A 24,628-nucleotide genomic window follows, 5' to 3' on the forward strand; every position below is an offset into this window, starting at 1 on the left:
TACAGCACCGAACCACCTTCCTTCAAGAGCTGGAATGCTGTTTTTCTCATACCTCACATGACCTAAATACCAAATACACGTCACGGTCATCATTCGGGTGATAAAACAGGAACAGCGTCGAGAAGAAATTGGATGAAGACTTATTTAGTGGTGGCAGGCAAAATATCTCTTGGTGGTCCATGCATCTTAATGTCCAATGCATCATTTGAAAGAAAAAAAAAACACAAGCAAAAATTTGCAGTCATGTAGCTGCCCCTTACCAGTCTGCCCTCCTCAGCACCAGTAACAACACTAGGCCATGCATGTTCATATTAAAATGCCTCTCTGCAGGTGGGAGCTCGTGGCCAACATCCACGGAGGTAGAGCGGGACCCGGCACAGCCCACTGCAGTTGTTCAACGCCAGCACTGGCAGCACTCAACAACTACGGTGGAAACTGCGATGATGACAATGAGGAGAGCTCCTAGCTAGTCAGCTTGCACAGCACAGCCACTGCCCGAGAATACACAATGCAAGCTTTGCATTTCTGGAGATGTATACACATGGCTGGTAGGTAGGCTCTTTTCTTAGGCATCGCAATTTGCAAGGGGTAATTTTTAATCAAACTAAAGAGCAAAACCTCGCGAGCGAAACAGACATTCCTTTCTCTCGGGCAAGTGAACACTCCAGAGTCTTCCTATTTGAAAACAGTGCTTTCGACCAACAAGTTGTGTTGGCAGTCTAGTCAAATAGTTCCAAATAAAATGGCACAGCATGGCGTGTGTGGAATAATGTCCCAAAGTTGCTCTTTGCCTTTTCATTCTCTTGACCACCGGAGTTTCTGTGCGCTGATGTTGAACAGAGCAGACCTACTTAGTCTGATAAAATTAGGGCCTCTGGAATTTCTCCTCCAAAGAAATTCAACCGGCCGCGGCGGTCGAATTTCTTTGGAGGAGAAATTCTGGAGGCCCGTGTACTGTGCGATGTCAGTGCACGTTAAAGAACCCCAGGTGGTCGAAATTTCCGGAGCCCTCCACTACGGCGGCCCTCATAGCCTTATACCCGCGCACAAGAAATGGCAGTAAATGCTTAAGGCCTTAAGTTTGTTAATGCCATTATTTTCGGAGTTGGTGCTACACATCCACTTCTATTGCCATTATCAAAAGTGACGATGACGATAACGCTTGCAAGGTAGTCAAAAGTTTCATCTTAATATAAACATTCCTAATGAGCAGAATATATCGGGAATGATGTTCAAATGTAATGTAAAAATGATTTTCCAGAAAATACGGCTGTTCCTGCTTTACAAGTAGAAAAAGTAGCCATAAACTCTCATGTCAGCACATAAGTCGAGAGTACCAGTCAATAAGGCTGGTTAAAATGGCGCTCTTCGCATCGAAAATGCGGTTTAGGTGCCTCATCTGACTGAAAGTTAAGAATTAACCATTTTATAGTGGGCTAGGCAGTTGTAACTGACAAAGCTGCATGCTTTTCTGAGTGTGGAATGGGAACGAGAGTACACATTGCACGGGCGAATGAGTTGTGGCAAACTCAGTAGGTCGCGAATGGCAGTAAGGCTAATGCCATTAAAACTTAAGGCAGTAAGCACTTAATGGCATTAAATCTGTCCGTGTGGCACGGGTATAAGTCGCTTTGGGACGTTAAACCCCATAAACCAACCAGCTATCACACCTATGATTGAGATTACCAGGCAATTTACAGACAAAAGTACACACCAAAATAAAAGGACTCAAGAACATTTTATTACAAGCAGTCCATTAAAAAGTCTCATGCACAGTGAAAGGCTTTTAGTGAAAAACGAAGCACTTATAATACACTCAAACAAAGCATCCAATTCATCGAGTATGCTGTTTGATCTTAACATCGGCTTCTTAAAAGCTTCACATGCACCAAGCTGCTAAGAACACAGGGACAGATCATTTTCACTGCTGCCACTTCCGGTACTCCATCCCGTCCGGTGGCTTGATGGGAGTCGTCTGGCTGGAAATCTCGTCCCAGTTTGTGCTCAGCACAGTTCCCCCGGACTCCATCTGCACAGGCATAAGAGACCGAATCAACCATATTCATAACATTCAAGAGATTCAAAGCTCCGTTCGAGCTAAGAAGGCCAAAAAATGCAGCAAAGCGAGCACCTCAGAACATGAATGAATCCACGAGAGTTTACGACATTCTTGCAATGCGCTGCAGCATACAGGTCTATATAAGCTAGAGATCAGGGTTAGTATGATGACGTCGCTGTGTTAGAAGCATCTGCTTTGCACCATGCTGATAAGCGAGAGCACAGCAACTGGGGAGGACAAAAGCAGCCTCTTTAAAGGGGCTGCGAAACACTGCTTGGGGGGGATACGGGCTATACTTCAGGTGCTGACCTAAAAAGAATTACAGGAATCGATGCACAGTAACGGGAGTTATTCAGAGAAGAAATTTCAAAATACAAGCAAACAAAACGCTGCCCTCAACTCGATTTTGGCGGGGCTTCCCACTCCTATTTCGCTCTCCCAATGACGGCACCTGGCGCAACCAATCAAAACAGCCAGCCAGTGCACGTCGCGGAAGTTTGCACTCCATGGTTGCCTGCTCTCTGTAACTCGTTCTTGCTGAGACTGACAGCGTTGTTTCCATGCCAGAGCGGCCCTGGTGGTGTATTTTTATTTTACTTTCTTTGCAGGGCTTTTATCTAAGACAAACAAGTTGTTTTTGTTGATCTAATATAAAATGCAGACAGGTGACAAAATGTGTCTATTTATTCACACAATTTGCAGTATATTTACTGTTTGTCCGGTCATCAAGCTCGCGCCAGGCGATGTCATATCCGCTGCTAAAAACCCGCCACTGTGTGGCGACACCATCAGAGCCATGAAGTTTTTGGGAGGACATTAAAATATTAAAAAACGGAATATACGCAGTATTACCGACGCTAATAGCACCATTATAACTCACTGTATGCAATCAACAGGCAAAACAGTTAACTAAGATTGTGTTTCTGGGCCCCTTTAAGAGACTCTCCGAACACTCCCCCAGAAGCTACAAACCCAGACTGTTCCCGCCCCCCAAAATACTAAAAAAAATGAAGCACATACAGAAGGGTTATGCATGCCAGCATTACTGTAGCCAACAAAACCTCCGTGACTAGCACGCATGCTTAATTGGCACAAGCCAGAAAGACACTTCCTTTCCTCTGGAGCAATGCTACTGCTTCCCCTCTTCTCCACACCCAACACTACGAAGGTGCCTACACCCTAACAACGACCAGCAGTAGAATAGTCATACTTGCGGCACTGCCATTCCCCGCCCATAGGAAGTGTAATATACAGAGATAAAAGGAAACGATCAATCAAAGCAGAAGCGCCTGCTGTCCATATCACCCTGTCCGTCACATGACCCAAGATGTACACAAACAGAGGCTGGTGCTACACACAACTGGCATACCATTCTGGGCAAGCCTTGCAACAATGCAATGTGCCTCAGCACAACAGGCAACAGACTGCAATGGCATATGCCGTGGTTGGTGGAGGACGAACTGTCAACAATGCCATTACAAGCAAAAGGCTGAAATCAGTGCCACTTGTGGTTTTCAGACAGCAAGATTGTTGCATGCGCTGTTTCGGGAGGAAATCCTACACAAGTAATCTGAAAAGAAATGCTCAGGGCTTGGGGTAATCAGGCAGAAGACTATCTGGCAGAGCTAGGTTAAACTGCAGCAATAAGAAAGAGGCTCAAGCTGCATGCGCTTCTGTAACACAATGGAGGCCAACCACATAGTATGTTACACCCTTGTGCAACGAACTACGAAATAGAAAACTGCAAGACATCTCATTATTGAGCGGTACATGTTGAGGGTGCTTGTTCAAGCTTTGTTTAGAACTCACTAATGTCACCCATGAGCGCACTCTGCTGCACTTTACAAGGTGCTTAGTTCAGCCTCCTTCAAAAAGCAGTGCGTGTCCAGGCAGCCTAGACTAGCACTGCCAAAGGAGCGTTCAAGATGCCGACAGAACAACAAAGCCACATACAAAGCTTTTGAAACCATTTTCTGGGAGTTGGCTAGCCTATTAGAAGTCCAAGAATTACTCTGGGCCTAGCAATGTTGCAGCCTCCTTTTTGAGCAAAATAATTATTGGACTTAGCCTCTGAAACTTTTCTGAAAGGTGCGTAGCCTGTGTATTGTGGTTCAGGGGATCGTTGGCTCCAATGCCTTTGTGGAAATGGGAGTTCTGGCTGCCTGGACAGACACTGCCTTTTGGAAGAAGCTGGTTAACCCTCCTTCAGACATCTCCACTGAAAACTGTACTTCGAAAACAAGGCGAGACCAGAAAAATGGTCCGATTTATCAAATAGTCAGAAAACTGAGAAAACAGAAATATAGTTTTGGAGTGAATAACCAGGTTTGAACATTGAGGCCTTCACAGTTTCCCCACAGGTATCGTAGCAGATTTTATTCAAACCAGAGTCAAGCTGCAATCATGTCCTTACCACCTCGAGTCAACAGTACCAAACTACTGCTAACCACAGCTGCTCCTCTCACAAGCCCTTCTGCACGTTTGTGACCTAACCTGACATACAAAACCTTGGGTGCTTGTCTTGCGCATGGTGACAATGACTGTGTATAAAGGTGCCGGCAAATGGCACAGAACATTGCCAATAACAACGTTAAATCAAGAGAGATGAGAGACCATATTTCTGGCGACCATGGTCCAAATGAGCTCCCAGTGAGGCAGTTGATCGTTAACTATAGCGCTGAGTGAAATGGTAGCACTGAAGTCATGACTGCGTTTGTGCAACATTTTGGGAAGCCTTTTTTGTTATTTCACTTGAACTGGTTCTACTACATGCTGTGCACCTCACTACTGCCAAAGGTGGCAAACATTCTCTAATAAAAGAAAACTTGCAGCACTACTGTACTCTAAAAAGCCACCAACACCACACGAAAGCAACAACCGACTAGGTTATAACCTCCGAGAACCTGTGGCAAATCAGCGACATATCTAAGAAAGACAAAAAATTTTAACCGTAAACTGAGGGTTCCAGAGTCCCGAAGTAGCACATTGGCTATGAGGGATGCCATAGTGAAGGGCTCTGGATTTATTTAGACCCCTTAGGATTCTTTAACATGCGCCAACATTACAGCACACTGGCATTTTTGTTCTTAGCATCCACTGAAATATCACCATCGTGGTCGGGAGCAGCCCGCAAAAAGTAAATAAAGTGATCCTCTACATTTACTAGAAGCCATCTGCACCACAGTTAGTTAGACAGGCTTAATCTAGAAAGCAGACTGGCTCAGGCCTAGAGAGACGAGGAGAAAATGCTCACAAATGACTTGTTCATGGCCCTCTTGACGTCGTCGGAGCCCTCAGCGTAGATCTTCTGGAAGAGGGCATTCAGAGCAGCATCGCCCTCTTCTTTGTCGTTCTCGGTCTCCTTGACGATGCTGTCCCAGTTCTTGGTCTTGAAGACTGGAGGCACCTTCTCGATCACTGTGGCCTCGGGAACTGCACGACACAACAACACTGCATAAACTTTTGCTGTTCAGGGACATGAGAAAAGATTGAGACGTTAGAATTCCTGAATTGCAGGCACCTTAAGAGGGTCCTGGAACACTTCTTAGTCAGCGAGTACCGTATTGTCCGGTGTACAAGACATGGTTTTTTTTCTCAAAAATCTTGCTGGTGCGTCCTATACAAGGGTGCGTCTTATATGCAAATTTTCCGTTTTTTTTCTGCGAGTTCAGAAATTACTCAGGTTCATGTTCAAGCTTTTTTCACCAAAAAAATATTACTACCAACAACGCGGTTGTAACAGGGTTAATACTTCAATACGAAGACCGCCGTGCGCAACTTTTTTAGGTGAACTTTATCATGAAACGGCGGGGTTGACCACTTCCGGGATCTTAAACATGCGGCCGTTTCGGAGGCCCCAAGCAAAGGTAATGTGAAATGCCAAAAGATGGCGACAGTCTCACTTCTCGCCATTGTCAAGACAAGCCAAGAGAAGCCGATGTTTTTTTTAATCACCCTTTGCAAGTACGTAGTGCGAAGAGAATGCTTCAGACGTGTTGCCTTTTTGATAGCGCATCCGAAGATGAAGACTTTGAAGTTTTTATGTAAGAATAAATTGTTATGGACATAAAGAGAGTTCCTTCGCTTTTTTTTCTTTTGTGCTAAAACGTGGGCTGGTATGGCGTGAGTGTTGCCTTTTTCGATCACTTAGCATTGCTTAAGAACTTCTCATATGTACGGTGCATTTTGAGACGGTCGCATAAGCATGTTTAATTAAGCCTCACTAGCCTAACTGGGTAAATTGGGGTTCGTCTTATGTACGGGTGCGTCTTATATACCAATTTTTTCAATGACAGCCTGCATATATGGCGGGTGCGTCTTATACAAGGGTGCGTCTTGTACACCGGAAAATACGGTAAATCATGAAGAACACTAACACATGAGTGCAGATGCAAATAGATGAAAACCTACACAGATGGATGGAGACGTTCAGCAAACGAAATGCTGTCCAAAACTTCTCATTCCCGTACAATTGTGCGAGGCTAATGAAAACAGCCTAGCTGCAAACATAGCAGAAGTTGAAAGCTTTGGCGGCCAGTATGTTGGAACACCGCGCTGCACGAGTTTACAGCATCACTTCCATGATCACGACAACCACACGGGCAGCCAAAAATACTTTGCTAGACTAAGGAGCTGCAATGCTCTGCAAGCAATGCCTTCCAATGGCAACAGGAAGATCAAGACTCAGCTCAGCTGCTTCCTACTGCTCCACAAAACAGAACCACACAGCTTTTTTTGCTCAAAGTCACATCAAAGCCCTCCTTAGGCATAACAAGCGGAGGGTCGAGACAACTGCATACATGCAAATGGTGACAGGAAATCCCTGGAGTAGAGGGATAAGATACATCTGCTGCGTCTCGCAAGGAGCATGCACGCATCCATTGGGTGCATCAGACCAGCCGCTGAAAGCTGCCAATGAGTGGAGACACCGGAGTATTGGGGTCTTGGTACCACAAAGGTCTCCTGATGGTTTAGTGCCATCACGCGAGGCCTATCACGTTGAGGTTGACAGCATCTTTCTGGTGCTAAAGTACTGCTTTTGGCTTTGACTTGAGCATCAAGTAAAGTGGATTATGGATACTTTCTTTTCAGCACCAAAAGCCCATACTTCCTAGAAATTCTGAACTGCCATGCACAAGTCATGTCAGCCATTTCAATGAGCACTGTCAGTAGTACTTTAGTAAAAGGCCATTAATTCAGACAAACAGCATGTCACACCCACAAGGTGTAGGCTCACAGGAAGAATGGAGACAGCACACAAACAGAAGAAAGTGCACAGTGGCACACGAGTGGCGAGATGCCTTTGAAAAACAGAAGATAAGTGGCATAGCTGTCTGGCTGATAACCGCTGTCTCACAGGATGGCACTGAAGTACCGAACAAACCTAAACTTCCAACTCTGCTTATCGAGGGGAGAGCAGGGGGGCAATCTGAACACTCCTGCTGTTACACGCAATGTAATATGCATGTGGTTAAAGTCTGCCGACGAAAATTTAGACAACTGCTTGTAGAGCAGATTGTACCCCGACAGTTCGCCACTTCGGGAGCCTGTCCGAAGAAACCAACGCTGCTCTGGGGCATCCAAATTAACAAGCTTGCGACGCCAGACTTGCATGGGTCTTTGGCAGGAATACAGTGGAATACTAACTGGTTTAGTCTGTATTTGGCCACCTGTCAACTTGCCGAGGCTAGTCACGAATAACAGTTTGACTGTTCCCCTCCGACCACTTTCATATACCTGACTGGCTATGGCGAAGCCACTCAAGGTGAGAAAAAGGAGAGACGAGCGTAATGCTGTACAATCGAAACCAGCAGCCATATGTGAACGGTATGCCTGCTGCAATGTATTCCATGGCCATCACTTTCCCTACTAGTGCTACCCTTCCTACTCTTCACTTGCCAAGCAACAACCCTCCTCCCACAGGTCTATGCTCAACCAACAGCCAAGTTCAGCAAAGACCGGCAGCCCCAAACCAACCTGTAACCAATAAAACAGTATTGGGGAGTTTCGTATTGTTTTAGCTGTGTGCCAGTTAGCTGGAACATGCAACCGAAGTTTCTGTTGCAACTTGCAGAAAATGGTCACATGACAGAACTTGTACAAAAGAAAAACCACCGAAGTGTTAGCTACGGGTGTCTATCACAATGAAATGAACAGGCCAGTTCCCTTCTTTCACTGCGATGAAGGCACCTGCATGAGCATCGAAACATCTATGGTTCTTCTGTGCATGCTTTGGAGAGTACAGCAAAAGCTCGTTATTTGAAAATCTCGACAATTCAAACTGCCAACGCGGTGCCAGCGAATGTACGTGCAAGGCTATTGTGTCTTACGCTTGCCAATACACATATTGCAGGTATCGCACTGGTTAATTCGAACATAAGACCGGTACAATGAACGATTGTCCAATTAGCGCTACTTAAACCTGAATTGCATGCTGCAGAGTCGCTTGCACACTTCTGACGTGCACGCAACAACAAGCGTATGGACAAACATATAGCCCCATCAACAAGAGCGGTCACACCGCATAGTTTTGGCTTCACTTTCCGAGCTTTGCGCCAACCTGCATCAGCCAGCGTACAAACCCCCGCTACGTGCCTTCTTGGGCACTGATTAGCGCACCACTTCTTTTATATGGCCATTTTTTTCTTGCCGCTTCAACACTGAGCATTTCTATTCACGTTCTTCCAGTGCACTGAAGCTTTGCGCTCGTCACCAGCTGTTTGTGTGGTCAAGCCTCTACTACATGCAACGCTGCCGCTTGCAAGATGTGCGATGTGATCATGGCAGAGCTCCACTGCTAAGACACTTACTGCAACCGCCATTCTGATCTCAAAAACAAGCAAACATTGCTCAATGCTGAGCGAAATAAATTTAGTATGACAAACTTTTTTTTTTCGGCATCATTTTGTAATCTGAACATTTTTTTCTGGCATCTTGAAGAGCAAATTAACAAGCGCTTACTACATGTTTTTTGTTTGTGCCGCTCAATACGATTTTCCCCATGCCAGACAAACCTTGTTCGAACCTTCATTGCACCACCAAAAAAAAATGCAGCCCATCAAATTCAGTTGTCAGCACATCCAACATGAAGGGAATCAAAAGAGCTGCCGTGAATTTGGACTCTGCATAATCCATAGAGATTTTCAGTCCCCTTCAGGTCAGAATCATGAACTGACTGCACACAAACGAGTGCATCAAGGTAAGCAACTTGCCAGAGAACATTGCAGGGGCTGGGCAGCGTACTGCAGACTCGTCATACTCCAAGCTGCTCCACCTGATGCCTTCCTGCTTCTTGGCCTTGATTTCAACCTGCACACAATGTGACAGCATTAACGAAACTGCTATGTGGGGAAATATTCCATCAACAACTATGCCTCAATGGGCAGACAGTGCATGCTCTGCAGCACACGTAATATAAAGTCACACTGCCCAAAAACGCGTACTTGAGTAATATGGAAAATTTATCACAGCACTTGATAGCCACATAGTGACTGATCGTGTTGTTAACTGTAGACGGTCAACCCTAAGTAGTCCAATAAATCCTGGCTACAGTGATCAGATTTTCATAGAGATGAAGTCAAAAAAACTTCAGTGTGCTATGCAGCTAGTGCACACATGTTGCAGAACGCAAGGTGGCTGAAGGGGGGACGAGGGTCTTAATACTAACTTTTTTATTTATGGCTAAAACATGATGAAATTTTACACACAGATGCATTTTTCTCTTCCGATTCCAAATATGTAATCATAATTGAGCTGGTAGTCTTAAATCATACGAAGCCTAGAATGGAATTAGGTAATTTCCTGAACTTTCTCACTGCAGTTTGTTGCTTTTACATGAATTGATAGCCAGAGAGTTCCCATACCTGATGACATTCTTCGTTTTTTTTTCTAAAGGCAGCTCATCCTGACATACTATGTCGAGAGTAAGAGGTCGCAGTATTTGACACTACAACTGGTTAAGCTAATTGTAAAGTGCTATTTATACGTGGTCTAAACAAAAAAAGTAAGAATGTCATCGGGTATACGAATTTGCTGGCTATCGATTCACACAATTAAAAGCAACAAAATGCAATGAGAAAATTCATTAAAGGAGCGTAAGAAATTACCAAATTACACTCTAGAATTTAAGATAGCTTTTGATCCAAGACCACCAGCTCAATTATGACTACATTTTTGGAATCAGGAGAGAAAAACTCATCTGTGTGCAAAATATTATGACGTTCTAGCCACAAATAAAAAGGTCAGTCTTAAGACCCTCGTCCCCCCTTAAATTACTCCCCAGCCCTTCGATGCAGCACATTTTTCAGATTTACACTCCCTCCTGCATCACTTCCCCTCATGGTGCAGTTGAGGTGTCCAAGCAGCAGGACAGTGTCCTGCCCTTTCCCCAAAAGCAATTTTTCATGTAGCCATCACAATGGAAACGAGGTATCAAGCACTGACACTGGAATGCAGCCTTGCACAAGGCATTCTTGGCGAGATGTACCCCTACTTGGCACTGAGGTGATGGTTCCACTGTATTGTGAACCCCACAATGGACCCTTAATGGTGCCAATGAGAACCAGCATAGTTCCGCATCAAATGAACGCTAAAATCATTACTTTCGACAGTTGAAATTACACAAGCAATTTTTCGTGCCACTTCAAATGGTTCACAACATGAACAGCCATATCTTAAAGGTGCACTGAAGAGGAATCTGAACTTGTCTTTTTGCCGCGGGAACTCGATCTACACGTTTCGAGCTTTCTTAGAAACTTCGATTTATTTCCCTGTTGTGTGGCCGATTTATTTCCCTGCGTGGCTCCCGCCCTTTTTTTTAAATTCTCCCCCGTACGGTGGGCGGAGTCGACCAACACGTGGAGTGCCTTTCACCCAGTCCCGCGCTCGAGAGAGACGCCACCACTCGGCCCTGCAGCCACTCCGTAGCCATGCACAGTGGACTGTATATTTTTGACAGGAGCTGTACCTGCGTACAGTTTTGGTGTGCGCTACCAGCCACCCTACGGGCCTAGTGTTCAAGTAAGAATGAATTTCAAATGCAGGAGATCCTCGATATACCGAACTTGAACAGCAGTCACAAAATATTTACGAAGTACACCAATACTCCAATATATAAAACATGCCAATGGAGAAGCTCGCCTGTAACCTACAAGACACTACCCATGATAAGCGGTCTGATCCAGTTACCAACACACCACAACAGAATAATCTCATTAAAATTAACGTACAGTTATCTGCCCCCTTGGCAGCCTGCAATTACACTTAGGTAAGTAAGGTTCACTACAAAGCATGATGCTGATTGCCGGCTTTTCAGCATGACAGTGGGGCCACATGAAAAATTGGCACAAAAGACTGAAGGCTGAACTCGAGACCACTCCACATCAACTCTTTCACATCGTTTCAGAGTGCTAAAGGTGCCAGCAGGTGCTCATGGTCATGCAGCCAACCCATGAACAGCCACTTGCAGAGGCATGGCACTGTCTGGCACGGCTGTATCGATAAACGATCCATCCAGGTTAGATATCAAGAATCAACTGTATTCACATAGCCCTACTTTCGGAGGGCACAGTCGAGGAAGGTATGAGTAGTTGCAAAGCGCAGGCCTCAGAAGAGTGCGAGCCAACTGCACACCACTTAGCAAATACTCAATAGCTTCTAATGCAGTTTCACAGAATTTCTCAATATACAAGGTCCTATGTGTTACCGTAAAAGTCCACAACACATACAACGTTTTTGTTCTAGATTTTAACATGTCAAATTTCCACTTCGTACGATACATTGATCTGAACAATTTTCCGCAGTTCCGGTTTTCATTACTACTGAGCATGATCATCAAGTTTCCAGAGGCGATATCTAGCGGTGGCGTAGGTCTGCAGTTTCAATTAAGACACCAGTTCATTATGCTGACGTGATCTGGCCTGGATGAGGTGAGGAAAGCCTACTACCGCTGGACACTAGACTCTCCGACCGCGGACGCTTAGGCCAGCATTCCTGAGGAGCTCGCCTGTTATTTCAAGAAATACGGAATATTTAACGTGCTCAACGATACCGAACACTTGTCTCTATGGAAAGATCTGACAAGGCCTCAAGGAAGACAGCACACCTGGCAACGATGATCAGCTCCGGCTATGGAGCACAAGTGGGTGCGAACACTGCGACTTGCAGTGAAACTGCAGATACAGAGTAACATACCGGGCATGCCACATGAGCCAGAGCATAATGTTCAGTTTCAGTTTCCGTAACTTTTTCAGGAAGGCTTTGGCACAAACATTGCACAAAGGTAAGCAAAAGCTGCAGTTTGTAGCAGCACATAATTGGACTAGCCACCCAACGCAGTTTGGTCGAAATGGTGCACTGCTTCCTCCACTGAGCTTAGTGGAGAATGCAACCCTCAAAAAGCAAGGGCCGTGTACAAGCAAGCAAACCTGAGCTCACCTTGGTGGAGTAGCACTTGTAAGTAGTCTGCTCTCCAAAAACGGGATGGGCAAGTTGCAGGGACAGCTCGTATTTGTCGCCAGAGGGAAGCCTCACAGCAAACCAAATCTGCAGAGGACACAAGTAGTGAGAAAGCGGGGAAACTGATTCAAGCTCACTAAAGCTTCACTGTGTCAACATTATCGCCCATACCATGCATCAATGCTTGGTACAGCGTAGCATACAAAATTCATCACACACTGAAATCATGCACATACTTTGTTCTGGTATTTAAAGGAGCTCCCCCATTCAAACTGTTCCCAGAAGGAATTGACCGTTTTAAACACTACTAGCCGAGCTTCAGAGATTCTCAACAACCTAAAATGGTACTGTGACATCACTGCAGTTTGCTCATGAAAACAGCCTAGGGAAACCGATACCTATTTCATTTCTTTGGCCTGTCCTAGCCGATAGGTATTCCTAGACAGTAACCTTCATTAGAATGCAGTAACCCATCAATACAGACAGATTTCAGCCTCCTTTCATTAAATTTAGGAAAATGAGGCAAAGCTGGAAAAAAAACACACAAGCCTCCTGCATGTGTGACCCCTGTAGAATCCCGCGAATTCAAATAGGCATAATTCAAAACACCTGATAAATCTCAACTCATACTTTGCTGCCGTGAATAACTAGTGTTCTGCATGATTTAAACAATTGCTCAGTGTCCTTGGAGTGATGTTTCCAGCCTAGAATAAACTGGCATGTCCGTTCAGGGCGAGACAAGCTCAGCATTCCAGCCAAAAGCTGGTCGTTCTTGCATAAGTGCTGCTACATATGCCAGCTCATCCATGCTGTACACATATGCACTACAGTGCAGAACACACACAACAAAACCCACACATTTTACACAATGACTGTTTCAACAAGAATTTGCTGAATAAGAATGCCTAAAGACAGAGGGGGCCAAAATAGAAAATCCATCCTAATTAGCCAGTTGGCATTCTGGCATTCAGAGCCAATGGCAATGCAGCCATGAACAACAGTGTCATATTTGTTAAAGGAAACAAACATACTCGAGCTCTGCAGTGCCAAAAAGTTTGGTGCTTTTCTCCATCCAAAACTGATCACATGATGTGCACAGGGCAGTTCAGTGCATATGCGAAGTACATCGATTATGTATTTCAGTGACCTCAGCAACCAATCTGAATGGCTTGTACTGCTGACCTCACCATGCCCTTCCTTTGGATCATTGTGCTCAAAAACGACAGCCACACACACTTGGTGACAATTATTTGTACTGAACCAAGCACTAAAACAAAAAAAGCGCATGCCATAGTACAATAGTGCTGGTGGTTCAAAGTTCACACTCCGTTTCAGTTTCGGGCAGAGAAAAGCATTGCTACAGTGCAGAGCCTCTTCAGAAACCGATATGACAGCATATCCGCAGCTAGGAACTGATATTGGGCACACAAAGAGTTGTTCTTGCTCCACCAGATTCCACACCTCCCACCAAACGGAGGAGAAAGGGGAATTTGGTTTGCAGAAGCCGGACGGGTAGGCAGGAGAGTGAAAAGAAGTCGCAGTTTTTAACAAGGGGCGTACACAAAGGTCAAGCGATAACATTTTGGCAATGAAGCCACCAAAATGTTGAGGTCTCCCTCACGTCGGGCACGGCCAGTTATGGTTGGACATTGATAGTGGCCCAGATTGGCCAAGGTGAAAACTACAGTGAATGTTTACCACATCTGAATCTGTGCGAAAGCACGCATTTGTACTACGTAGTAGACTACGAGAGAGCAATGGCGCTGGATGGGGCAGACTGAAGCCGAAGACTACGCTCACCAATGCACAGCGAGAGAATGTGCCACTCGAGTGACTCCCAGTCGTGGATATTGATTTTTTTTCCCCCATCTAGGCACTTTTTGACCCTGTCTAGGCTGAAGGTCAATCGTTCGTAGTGGACAGACCTGTTGTTGAGTCGGGTTGGTACATACAGCTACAGCTCTAAAAACTTCGGAGAGGGAACAGGCTTGTGGCAAAATGCGGTGGCTGCGCTATTAGCCTTGAAACAAAAATGTTTGTGGCAGCACATTCTGGGGGCAATGCCTCAACAGTCAACGCAGTAGAAAATAGTCGACCGGAGGGTGGTCAGTGGATCTTTGATACATATACTGATCTATTACGGTTAGTACAAAACCAGCAGATAATATTCTGCCAGCACCATTAAAGGGTCACTGAGAAATTGAAGTTGGCTTGTATCGACAGAATACCAGCTCCCGATTACAAAAACGCCACTCAAACTGACAACAAAGCTCTTGTAACGTAGAAAAGAGCAAGAACCAAAATACAGGTATCGTCGCCACAGGCCAAACTCGCAAGTACAAGCGTGATGTCGTCATAGGACAAAGCAGTGTTGGTTCTAGCAACTCTAGGACCCGAGAAGCCACAAATCCCTGAGGCGCAGCCAATGCATGCGCAAATGTCCTTGACCTCGCCAGATGGCACCACGTGCCCGGCAGCTACGCGCGCGACTGAAGCATCGGGACCAATCAGCACCTGCTCACCGGCATTAGGGGGCTCCCGGTATTCCGCTAGCAGTAACAAGGTACACGGTATGCTAAAGGTGTCTATTTGCGAGAACTTCGTTGACGACTTCGAGAACGAGATCCATCGTAACGCTGGCAAAACGCCAGTGCAAACGTAATCGAAGCGACTGTAGCGACGGCCGCAACAGCCGATAGATGCATTCAACGTGCGGCCGGCGGTAGCTTTCTTTTCGGCTGCTGCTAGGCCGCATTATGCTAGCCACCATAGCTAGCCACCATGCGCACGTCATGTTTCACGTCGCTTAGTCCTGTGTCGTCATAGGAGAATCCCAAGTTTGAATCAGAGCGGCGGGAAAAACGTTTTCAACTTCGAATCCAAATTTCTTAGAAATACATGCATCTTTCGCTGCCGGCCAAGTGGCAACAAAGCCATGACATCACGAACTATGGGATTTTACTATAAAAAAAATATTAATAGTGCTCTCCTCAGTGTCCCTTTAACCACAAAAGCCCAAGTGCAGTGTCCAACAAAATTTTGCTTACGGCAGAGTCTGTGAACTTTGTCTCGATGTCCTCTGGCTTCTGGTTCTTGAGGAGTATTGTGATGATGACGTGGCTTTCCGTCTGGTACCACTCATGGCTGCGACAGAGAAATGACAAATAACAGACGTGGAAACTCAGCTCGCACAGCATCGAAGACTGCCGTCAACAAAAGCAGCACGAAAACTACGAAAAGGAATAGAGGTGAGCAAACCCAAACCGACTCCCAGCTCCAAAAGGGGTTTCAAATGATTACACAAAGAGAAGGGATCTTACCGAATTTTCGCAGGTGCAGGAGGAGGTGGGGGTGGAGCACGCTTCGCTTCCTCCAGGAGCTTGATCTCTGCATTGCACTTCTGAATCCATTCATCGAACTCCTTGCCACCTGCAGAACACGCCAGAATTCAAGAAATCTCTCAGACCATCAGCACAAACCGCAGGACCGTTACATTCAGGCGGACTGCAAGCCTCAAATGTAATATACATGTAAAAGCTTGGCTTGCGTACATGTGCCATGTAACCTTGAAGATGTTATGCTTGCCTGACAACAGGCACTACCCCATTGACTACAATAGCACTAAGATATTGGCAAAGAGACATTTTCTCGAGACAAAAAAGAAAAAAAAAACATCTGCAGAGACATTTCATAAAGTTCACTGGCAAAGCTTGATTACACATTGGACGCAGACAAATCCAATAGTGGCAAAGGCAGGAAAACAAAGCTGGCTATTCAGTCTGCATGATGCAAGTTGTGTAAATGCAAACCACAACTGTAGTGGCAGCGTGAAACTGTACAGTCAATTGAGCTACACAAAGCCATTTGCCCTTTCAGCTGTGCTCCAGAACTTTCACGTATAAAACACAAGAGATACACTTAGCAGCTACTCCAGGATAAGGTATTTTGGGTAAAATGTCCACACGCTGCACAGGGGTTGTAGCAGATGCAGTAATAGAAAACTCCAGATTAATTTAATGTAACTACCACTGCACATATCCAAAGCTGGCACAACTACAGGCTGTGGACTGCTAGTAATGACACTGAGCAACATCATCGGTCACCTCGCTGATGACGCTCTCCCTAAGAAATGTCTTCCGGGGAACCTGAACTGCAGCCTTGGGTAAGGAAAGTTGGTTAGTGGCTAAGGTCTCAAGTACAAGTGCTACACTCATTGTGTTTGGCGCATAATGGCCTTAGCTGCCTATGTGCCATTAAACCCAACACAACAACATAACTACACTCGTTCACAATGCCATGCCCACTTTCTGAATCAAATTTTGTCCTTGTGCTAGTGAAACAATTGACCATTGGTACTCATGCTATCGAGATGCAAACCAAATCCCTAAAAAGCCCATGGCAAATGCATCGAGTGAACAGCTACTTAATGCAAGACACCAGGCTCCAGGACTTACCCCCAAGCTTTGCTCCCTCTTCCAAGGCCGCCTTCGCTACATCGTACCTGTCCAGGTGGAACGCCGCTTGCCTGAGGTATGATGAAAAGAAATGTGAATCCAACAGGCCTAGGAAACAATACACACCGTCTTACCCTTTCCTCAGGAGAGCTCTGGCATTTGTGCACCCATCCTTATGGGCCCTGTCCACATCGGCGACGGTAGCTGAATGAAAAGGAAGAAATGAGCTCCTGCAATATTCAGCAAGGGGTGTCACGCTTCAATGCAAAGTAACCAAATTTCCTACCTTCCCAGTTTCCAAGCTTGAAATTCGCGTGGGACCTTTTCATGTAGATGTCACTGTTTGATGGATCTAATTCAGCTGCTTCGTTATAGAGCTGGAAATGGAAAGCATGCAAGTAGAAAGAACACGCCAAGTGTTTAGAACAGTTGCAATACTACAAACAGTACCGTAATAAAGTACAAAATGACATTTCGACATGTGCAAGTAGCCATATTTTACGCAAAGAGTAATGCTCTGCACTACAACATGGTGCAACGGATTGTGCTATGTGCACGACATCTGGTCACCATTCACCGGCCCACCATCTACGGTTCTGTGCATTAGTGAAAACAAGAATATTTGTGAGAGATAAGAGCACAATTAAAATTAACTGCTTCAGTCACCACTGTGCCGCAGTGGACTAGCGCTTTGTTGTGGACGCGTAAGACAGTGGTCCAAGTCCACTTTTCGGCTCGTGTCAGCTTTCAACTGATGTGCCTTAATGCCTTCTTTGAACGAAGCGTTAACAGCATGCAAATTCATTTACCCCTCGAGGCGTGTTCAGTTTTAGGTTACATTCCCGAGATGCTTTTGAGCGAAATCATTGTTGAAATCATTGCCTAGAAATTATAACTTGCACGCAAATCAGTTACCACTCCCCTTCTGACGTGTGTTGCCTTTTAGGTTGCATTAAAGGGGCCCAGAAACACAATCTTAGTTAACTGTTTTGCCTGTTGATTGCATACAGTGAGTTACAATGGTGCTATTAGCGTCGGTAATACCGCGTATATTCCGTTTAATATTTTTATGTCCTCCCAAAAACAACTTCATGGCTCTGATGGTGTCGCCACACAGTGGAGGCTTTTTAGCAGCGTATATGACATCACCTGGCGCGAGCTTGATGATCGGACAAACAGTAAATATACTGCAAATTGTGTGAATAAATAGACACACATTTTGTCACCTGTCTGCGTTTTATATTAGATCAACAAAAACAACTTGTTTGTCTTAGATCAAAGCCCTGCAAAGCAAGTAAAATAAAAATAAACCACCAGGGGCGCTCTGGCATGGAAAGGACGCTGCCAGTCTCAGCAAGAACAAGTTACAGAGAGCAGGCAACCATGGAGTACAAACTTCCGCGACGTGCTCTGGCTGGCTGTTTTGATTGGTTGCGCCAGGTGCAGTCATTGGGAGAGCGAAATAGGAGTGGGAAGCCCCGCCAAAATCGAGTTGAGGGCAGAGTTTTGTTTGCTTGTATTTTCAAATTTCTCCGCTGAACAACTCCCGTTCCTGTGCATCGATTCCTGTAACTCTTTTTAGGTCAGCATCTGTGTGACATAAAGAACCCACCTGAAGTATAGCCGGTATCCCCCCAAGCAGTGTTTCGCAGCCCCTTTAAGAGATGTTTTCTAAAGAAATTAGCGGTTTAAAAAAACTTATCCTAGATCACAGTGCAACCTCCCTGCGAGTGTTCCCTCGTGGTGCATGCAGCATAGTTCTTAAGCAAATTACAGGAAGTGTGGTATTAGTCGTTTCAGGGGGCAAAACTTGCTTTGCCACACCACCTGAAAATATATCCACTTCTGATCCAGTGACCAGTACACTGGACATAAGAAAAAAGCACTAAAAAAAAAGCATACAAAGCCTAATCAAAATCAAAACCATTTCTACGTAGGGCTTCAGGAAGAGACGAGGAATATCTGTGTGCGACGTGCACAAGTAGATAATTTCTTCTAAAGTTTTCTCTTCATGCAGTTCAAATAAATAAATTTGTGCTAGTTCATTAACCTCGATTTTAAACAATGAGTAGCTTTTTCGCAATGGGATAACGATTTTAGATCCACTGTACTGGTCATTAGGATTCAATTGGTGTGTATTGTTCAAATCCCCATGCAAGCGGGTTAGGTTTGAGTTTCAATTTTTGCACCACAATTGGCCAACTCCCCATGTCGTAGAAACACCCTGAAGTGGACTTGTAGTACAAGCAACACGATTTTAAGCAGCACTTAGTGGTTTTATTAGCAGAAAAGACTGTCACTAATGAGGAAATTCAGGAGTTAGTCAGACCTAGATGCCAATTCGTACTCAGGTGACAAAGTGGAAAAATTCCAGCCAGAGTGAGCTTCATAGTGAATAAAGTAGCGAGAATTCTTCCAGTGCAGAGGAAAAAGTGCTACTCATAGTGCAACAAATAAATCCCAGTGTCCAGTATACTGGACATGGTTCTCCCTTGAAAACCATTGTACTAGCTGTCCTCAATTTTTTTGCACGTTTTTTTTTAATAGCTTCTCAACCGCAAAAAAACACCACAAATTTTTGTGCTCGCCCACAAAAATTTCGGGATGCAAAGGGATATAGAAAAGTCAATGGATACTTTCATGCATGCCGTGCGGCGACGCCCCTAGCACGGAAAACACCTGGCATCTACTTCCCAACATGAGCTTCGAAAAACAAGAACCCACGTAGTACGGAGAATACGAGAGTGGAAAACCACCGTTGACAGCTATAGGCACATGAAGGGCATCGTGTTGCGTCCTGCGTCAACGCGCCGTCGTGTTCTCGAACGCTGTTATTGCTCTCGGCCAACTACAAACGGACTTGTGTAGTTTCTGCAACTATAGCCCAAATGAACCGCTGCAAAGCGCGACAGAAACTTAGGCTGCTCAGTCTTTCTCGGTTAAGCGTCCTGCAGAATCCCCTCCGCGCCGACACTTCGACGGAACTTTCCGGAGAAAAGCGCCAGCTTCAAAAGGCATTTCAGAGCAGCGTGTCGGGCAGTTTTGTCTCCGCATGCACGCAACACGACAGTGTAGTCACTTCGGAAACGCAAAATTAATATTAAAGGCGAACTCAGAACGCGAAAAGGCTGACTCACCTTCAGTGCCGGTGCGTAGTTCTCATCGACGAACAAACTGTTCGCTCTCCTGCAAAGTGGGTGTAAAAAAGCAGAACGATCGACTTAGACCGAGTTCGGCCACTAGTTATTGCTGCGAGCTCACCTCAGAAGTTCAGCAACTGTTTCTGCCATTGCTCGAGGTCTCTGGAAAACCTTGTATGCGACCGAGAAGCTCGCAGTTGAAGCCCAAGAGCGCTCACAACGAAGCGAACACGGCTTCGGCTCCCGACGAATGCACCCACTATCCAACAAGCACGAGCGGCAAGCACAATGTGGCCAGGGGAGCAGAGGCGAACGCGTTCTTATAGGCAACTTCTTGCGCGCCCTCCAGATGGCACCACTGATACTGCCGGGTTGCCCGGATTTGCCGTCTTGTGTTGGTGGCGCCGCTGTTCAAATGATGCTGCAAAGGCAAATTCTCGGAAAACGCCAGAATTCCTGAGCGACCCACCCTTTCCTTCTGCCATGAGAGTGAGATACTGGAGATACGCGGTCGAGTTTGAATGACAAACGTGTCACTTCTAACCACGTGCAAAACTGCAGGCTGAAGATAAGACTTCCCTCGATTTTTTGGTCGCATAGACTTGGTGCCATTCTTGTACTGCCTAGCGCAGACAGCTTTAGGTGGCTAAATGTACGCGCTAGCACATCTTAATTCGTGTGAAAAAAAAAAAGGAAAGTATGCCGGGCTGCAAAAAAAAAAAAAAAAAAACGTGGGGCTGAATTGTCCCTCTGAGCAGTTCTTTCGAATCGTTCCGGTTCGGGTTAGTTCCAAGGCGAAAAAAAAATATGGTTCGGTTGGAGTGAGATACTGGAGATACGCGGTAGAGTTTGAAGGACAAACGTGTCACTTCTAACCACGTGCAAAACTGCAGGCTGAAGATGAGACTTCCCTCGATTTTTTGGTCGCATAGACTTGGTGCCATTCTTGTACTGCCTAGCGCAGACAGCTTTAGGTGGCTAAATGTACGCGCTAGCACATCTTAATTCGTGTGAAAAAAAAAAAAGGAAAGTATGCCGGGCTGCAAAAAAAAAAAAAAAACGTGGGGCTGAACCGTCCCTCTGAGCAGTTCTTTCGAATCGTTCCGGTTCGGGTTAGTTCCAAGGCGAAAAAAAAATATGGTTCGGTTGGAGTGAGATACTGGAGATACGCGGTCGAGTTTGAATGACAAACGTGTCACTTCTAACCACGTGCAAAACTGCAGGCTGAAGATAAGACTTCCCTCGATTTTTTGGTCGCATAGACTTGGTGCCATTCTTGTACTGCCTAGCGCAGACAGCTTTAGGTGGCTAAATGTACGCGCTAGCACATCTTAATTCGTGTGAAAAAAAAAAAAAAAGGAAAGTATGCCGGGCTGCAAAAAAAAAAAAAAAAACGTGGGGCTGAACCGTCCCTCTGAGCAGTTCTTTGAATCGTTCCGGTTCGGGTTAGTTCCAAGGCGAAAAAAAAATATGGTTCGGTTGGAGTGAGATACTGGAGATACGCGGTAGAGTTTGAAGGACAAACGCGTCACTTCTAACCACGTGCAAAACTGCAGGCTGAAGATAACACAAGACAAATCATTCTGACCTAACAGACTAAGAAGGTTGATAACAAACAGCGCGATTTGAAACTGTGACGACGGAAGACACACAAGGACGAGCGCTGACTTACAGCTTGGCCAACCCAACAAAAGAAAACACATCGACAATTGCAGAAGATATACGCTAACAACTGTTGATGGCGACAACAGCTGCCATAGAGGGGCAAAACGCAGTAAAATGCAGGGTTTCGAACCGGAACCGAACCCATATTTTTTTCGCCTTGGGACTGAACCCGAGCATGGAACGATTGAAAAGAACCGTTCCGAACCGGTTCGGGACTGGGTTCAGTCCCACTTTTTTTTTTTTTTCAGCCCGGCATACTATTTTTTTTTCCTTTTTCACACGAAATGAGATGTTCTAGCGCGTACATTTAGCCACCGAAAGCTGTCTGCGCTAGGCGGTACAAAAATGGGGCACCAAGTCTATGCGACCACAAAATCGAGGGAAGTATTATGTCTAGGAAGAAACCTAATTAGCGCTTCTGTAACCACTGTAACGTGCTTTTGGCAATTCCAAAGCATTGTACGCCAGATTGACATGCGAAATCTTGAGTTTATTAGAATCTCCCCCTTACATTAATCAAATTATTAGCACAGCTCCAACTCATAAAGCACGGAGTGAGAATAGCTTCCCTTTCTTCATGGTGTGTACGATAAATATATAAAACATAGGCGCAATGATACAACCACGTTGTGCAATATTTACTTTCAGTGGCATTCGTTGTCTCAGACAGCAGATGTGATGATGCAAGCACATCGGCTGATCCTCACCTGTCGTCTACAAACGTGCCACTGCCTGCGATAGCATCGATGCCACCGTCGCCAATCCTCAGAAGCTTGGGCTACACGGGGAACTTTGAACAAGTGAGCAAGTGACGGCGAAAGAGTTTTTCAAGTGAACTATTCATTGAGGAGCGGGATGTATCATGTCTGTTTGTGCGCGCATTTATCTTTACTTCCGAGCACACAGGTGCCGTGTTCCCTTTCGTGATCACTACCCTCTCACCCAACGTGGCTTTATATACGATGCAATAAACGACTACTGGCATTCGTTCCCTCGACACGAACTGGCGTCCATCACTCTGTCCGTCACCCTGACTGATGGTGAATTCCAATGGCAGATCGGGATCAAGTTTTTCTGCTCGGTTTGGATCAATCGTATTCCAATGGTAAAATGGGAGCGCGAGTTGTATGTTCCAATGGCAGATCGGGATCAGGCGTAAATCCCGGATCGCTCCGTGGAGCAGCGATTCTTGATCTGCCGAAATCGGCGGATTTGACCGGAACCTCGCGTGACGTTTTCTTTTCCGCCGCGTCTGCTTCCGGTCGCGACCGGCAGCAGCCGCTTCGTTCCTGTCGTCGCTACGTGGTGAGCCGGGCGAGCCGGGACAGACGGGCACTTTCCAGTCAACAGTGGACGGCAATGATCTTGCTTCGAGCCGTGCGGCACTAATTTTGCTTCATGGAAGTGACAGTTCCGACTCGGGCACCGAAAGCTCAGAGTCCAGCAGTGAAGATTCGTCTGAAACGGACAGCGAGTGTGAAGCTGCCGGCCTGTATATGCCTGCCGCCGGCGTCAGAAAAATGCGCTAATATTCTTTGTTCGCGTTCATAACAAGCCCTGGAGTAGAGGAATGTAACAAATGAATCATTTTTGAGGATCGTTGGCCAATACCGAGTTGCTGATAGAAGTGATAACTGCGATACAAGCAAATTTCTTCCTGATGCCCAGTGCGGCTGGCCTGCTGTCTGCTAGCTCCGCTGTTGGAGGCGTCGCAGAAATCGATCATGTCTTTATTTTATTATGAGACGAGGAGCACAGTAAAACGGTGACGCGAGTAGCACCTTTACTACAGCGCTGGCCAATTCCGAAGCGCCCTCAGCTGCGGCATCGATGAAAAACAGTTAGGCTTAGCGACGACTACGGCAGCCAGGGAGAAACGTTGGCCGGGGGGCAGCGCAGTTCGTCGCTCGGCGTGTCCGCGGGCGGCGTCGTTGCCGAAAGCTCGACTGTCTCGCTGATTGGTTCAGCGGCTTGCGTCTCGCAGTCGCAAGGCTGGAAAATCGAGCAGCGAGCAAATTGCCTGCGCGTCGTCCGCCACTTCTTTCGTGAACGGTAGGGACAGGCTCACCGGCTCTCCGAAGACCGCGGCCGCATACTCGCGTGTTCACGGAGAGTGGACCATCCTGTGCATACGCTTTGGTTTTACATTACGGCCTTCGTACTACCTCCTTTTTGTTTCGCCGAGACGGCGTCTGTCAACGCGGAGATCGCGCCTCGCGCAACTCCTGTCGCACTCGAACACGAAGCTAGCAGGGCGTCCGCTCCGGCGGCGCGCCTAGTTTCCGCGGTCGCCGCTGCGGCGCTGGCGTCGCGCTCCCGAGGGATCACTGGCATTCCAATCGCAAACTGGGAGGTGGCAAATCTACGCGCTCCGACGCGCTCCGTACGCGATCCGACGGAGCGGTCTCGATCTGCCATTGGAATTCAGCATGATACACTCACAACGTGCCGTCAACTTGGCTACAGCGTTATAGGTTAGCTACGCGATGCCGGCAATAGATAAAGAAAGCATGATTTTCCAATTTCAATGCGATGTGCGATGTATCCAAAACAAATACAATAGTCTCTGATGACCAAAGATCGAAATAAAGCGTGAAAAGGAGTCGTACACACCGAAGTCGCATTGCGCGGTTCCTGTGTTGACAGCCGAAGATGTACGACCGCGTCCACACCATCGCAGAGCTCCACAAGGTGGTCAGAACCTACGGTCACAGCAGCTCCGTCGAGTCCGAACCCTGCGAATGCACCTTTAATTAAAATAAGGTGCTCGACAAGCTTGCGAAGTTCAATTTTAAGACAAGCGTAGACAGCGCAGCCATACCCGCAAGAAAAGGCGCCAAAACGACCGTTGAGGT

The 24,628-nt window shown here is 46.2% G+C and overlaps 2 protein-coding genes across 4 annotated transcripts in view; one reads left to right on the top strand and one right to left on the bottom strand.

Moving 5' to 3' along the window:
* LOC149370801 (kelch-like protein 8) overlaps positions 1-779 on the top strand; it is a 56,440-nt gene extending 55,661 nt beyond the window's left edge. For all 3 annotated transcript variants that reach the window (XM_089563213.1, XM_089563219.1, XM_089563234.1), the window contains one exon: positions 331-779. In XM_089563213.1, the coding sequence (XP_089419339.1) occupies positions 331-466 (136 nt within the window). In that variant the 3' untranslated portion in view covers positions 467-779. The remainder of the gene's footprint in view (positions 1-330) is intronic.
* A 940-nt stretch (positions 780-1,719) lies between these two features.
* Positions 1,720-24,489, bottom strand: Sgt1 (suppressor of G2 allele of skp1). Its single transcript, XM_089563243.1, has 12 exons — positions 24,387-24,489; positions 20,230-20,529; positions 20,106-20,154; positions 17,255-17,345; positions 17,103-17,172; positions 16,969-17,039; positions 15,835-15,943; positions 15,562-15,658; positions 12,494-12,601; positions 9,271-9,367; positions 5,313-5,491; positions 1,720-2,029 (listed from the first exon to the last, which is right to left on the bottom strand). Exons 2-12 carry the CDS (start codon positions 20,256-20,258, stop codon positions 1,922-1,924), a joined length of 1,008 nt encoding a protein of 335 aa, XP_089419369.1. The 5' UTR covers positions 20,259-20,529; positions 24,387-24,489; the 3' UTR covers positions 1,720-1,921.
* Positions 24,490-24,628: the final 139 nt, after the last annotated feature.

This window comes from Amblyomma mixtum, chromosome 1 (genome assembly GCF_055824585.1).
Source record: "Amblyomma mixtum isolate Tamu chromosome 1, ASM5582458v1, whole genome shotgun sequence".
NCBI classification, from domain to species: Eukaryota; Metazoa; Arthropoda; class Arachnida; order Ixodida; family Ixodidae; genus Amblyomma; species Amblyomma mixtum.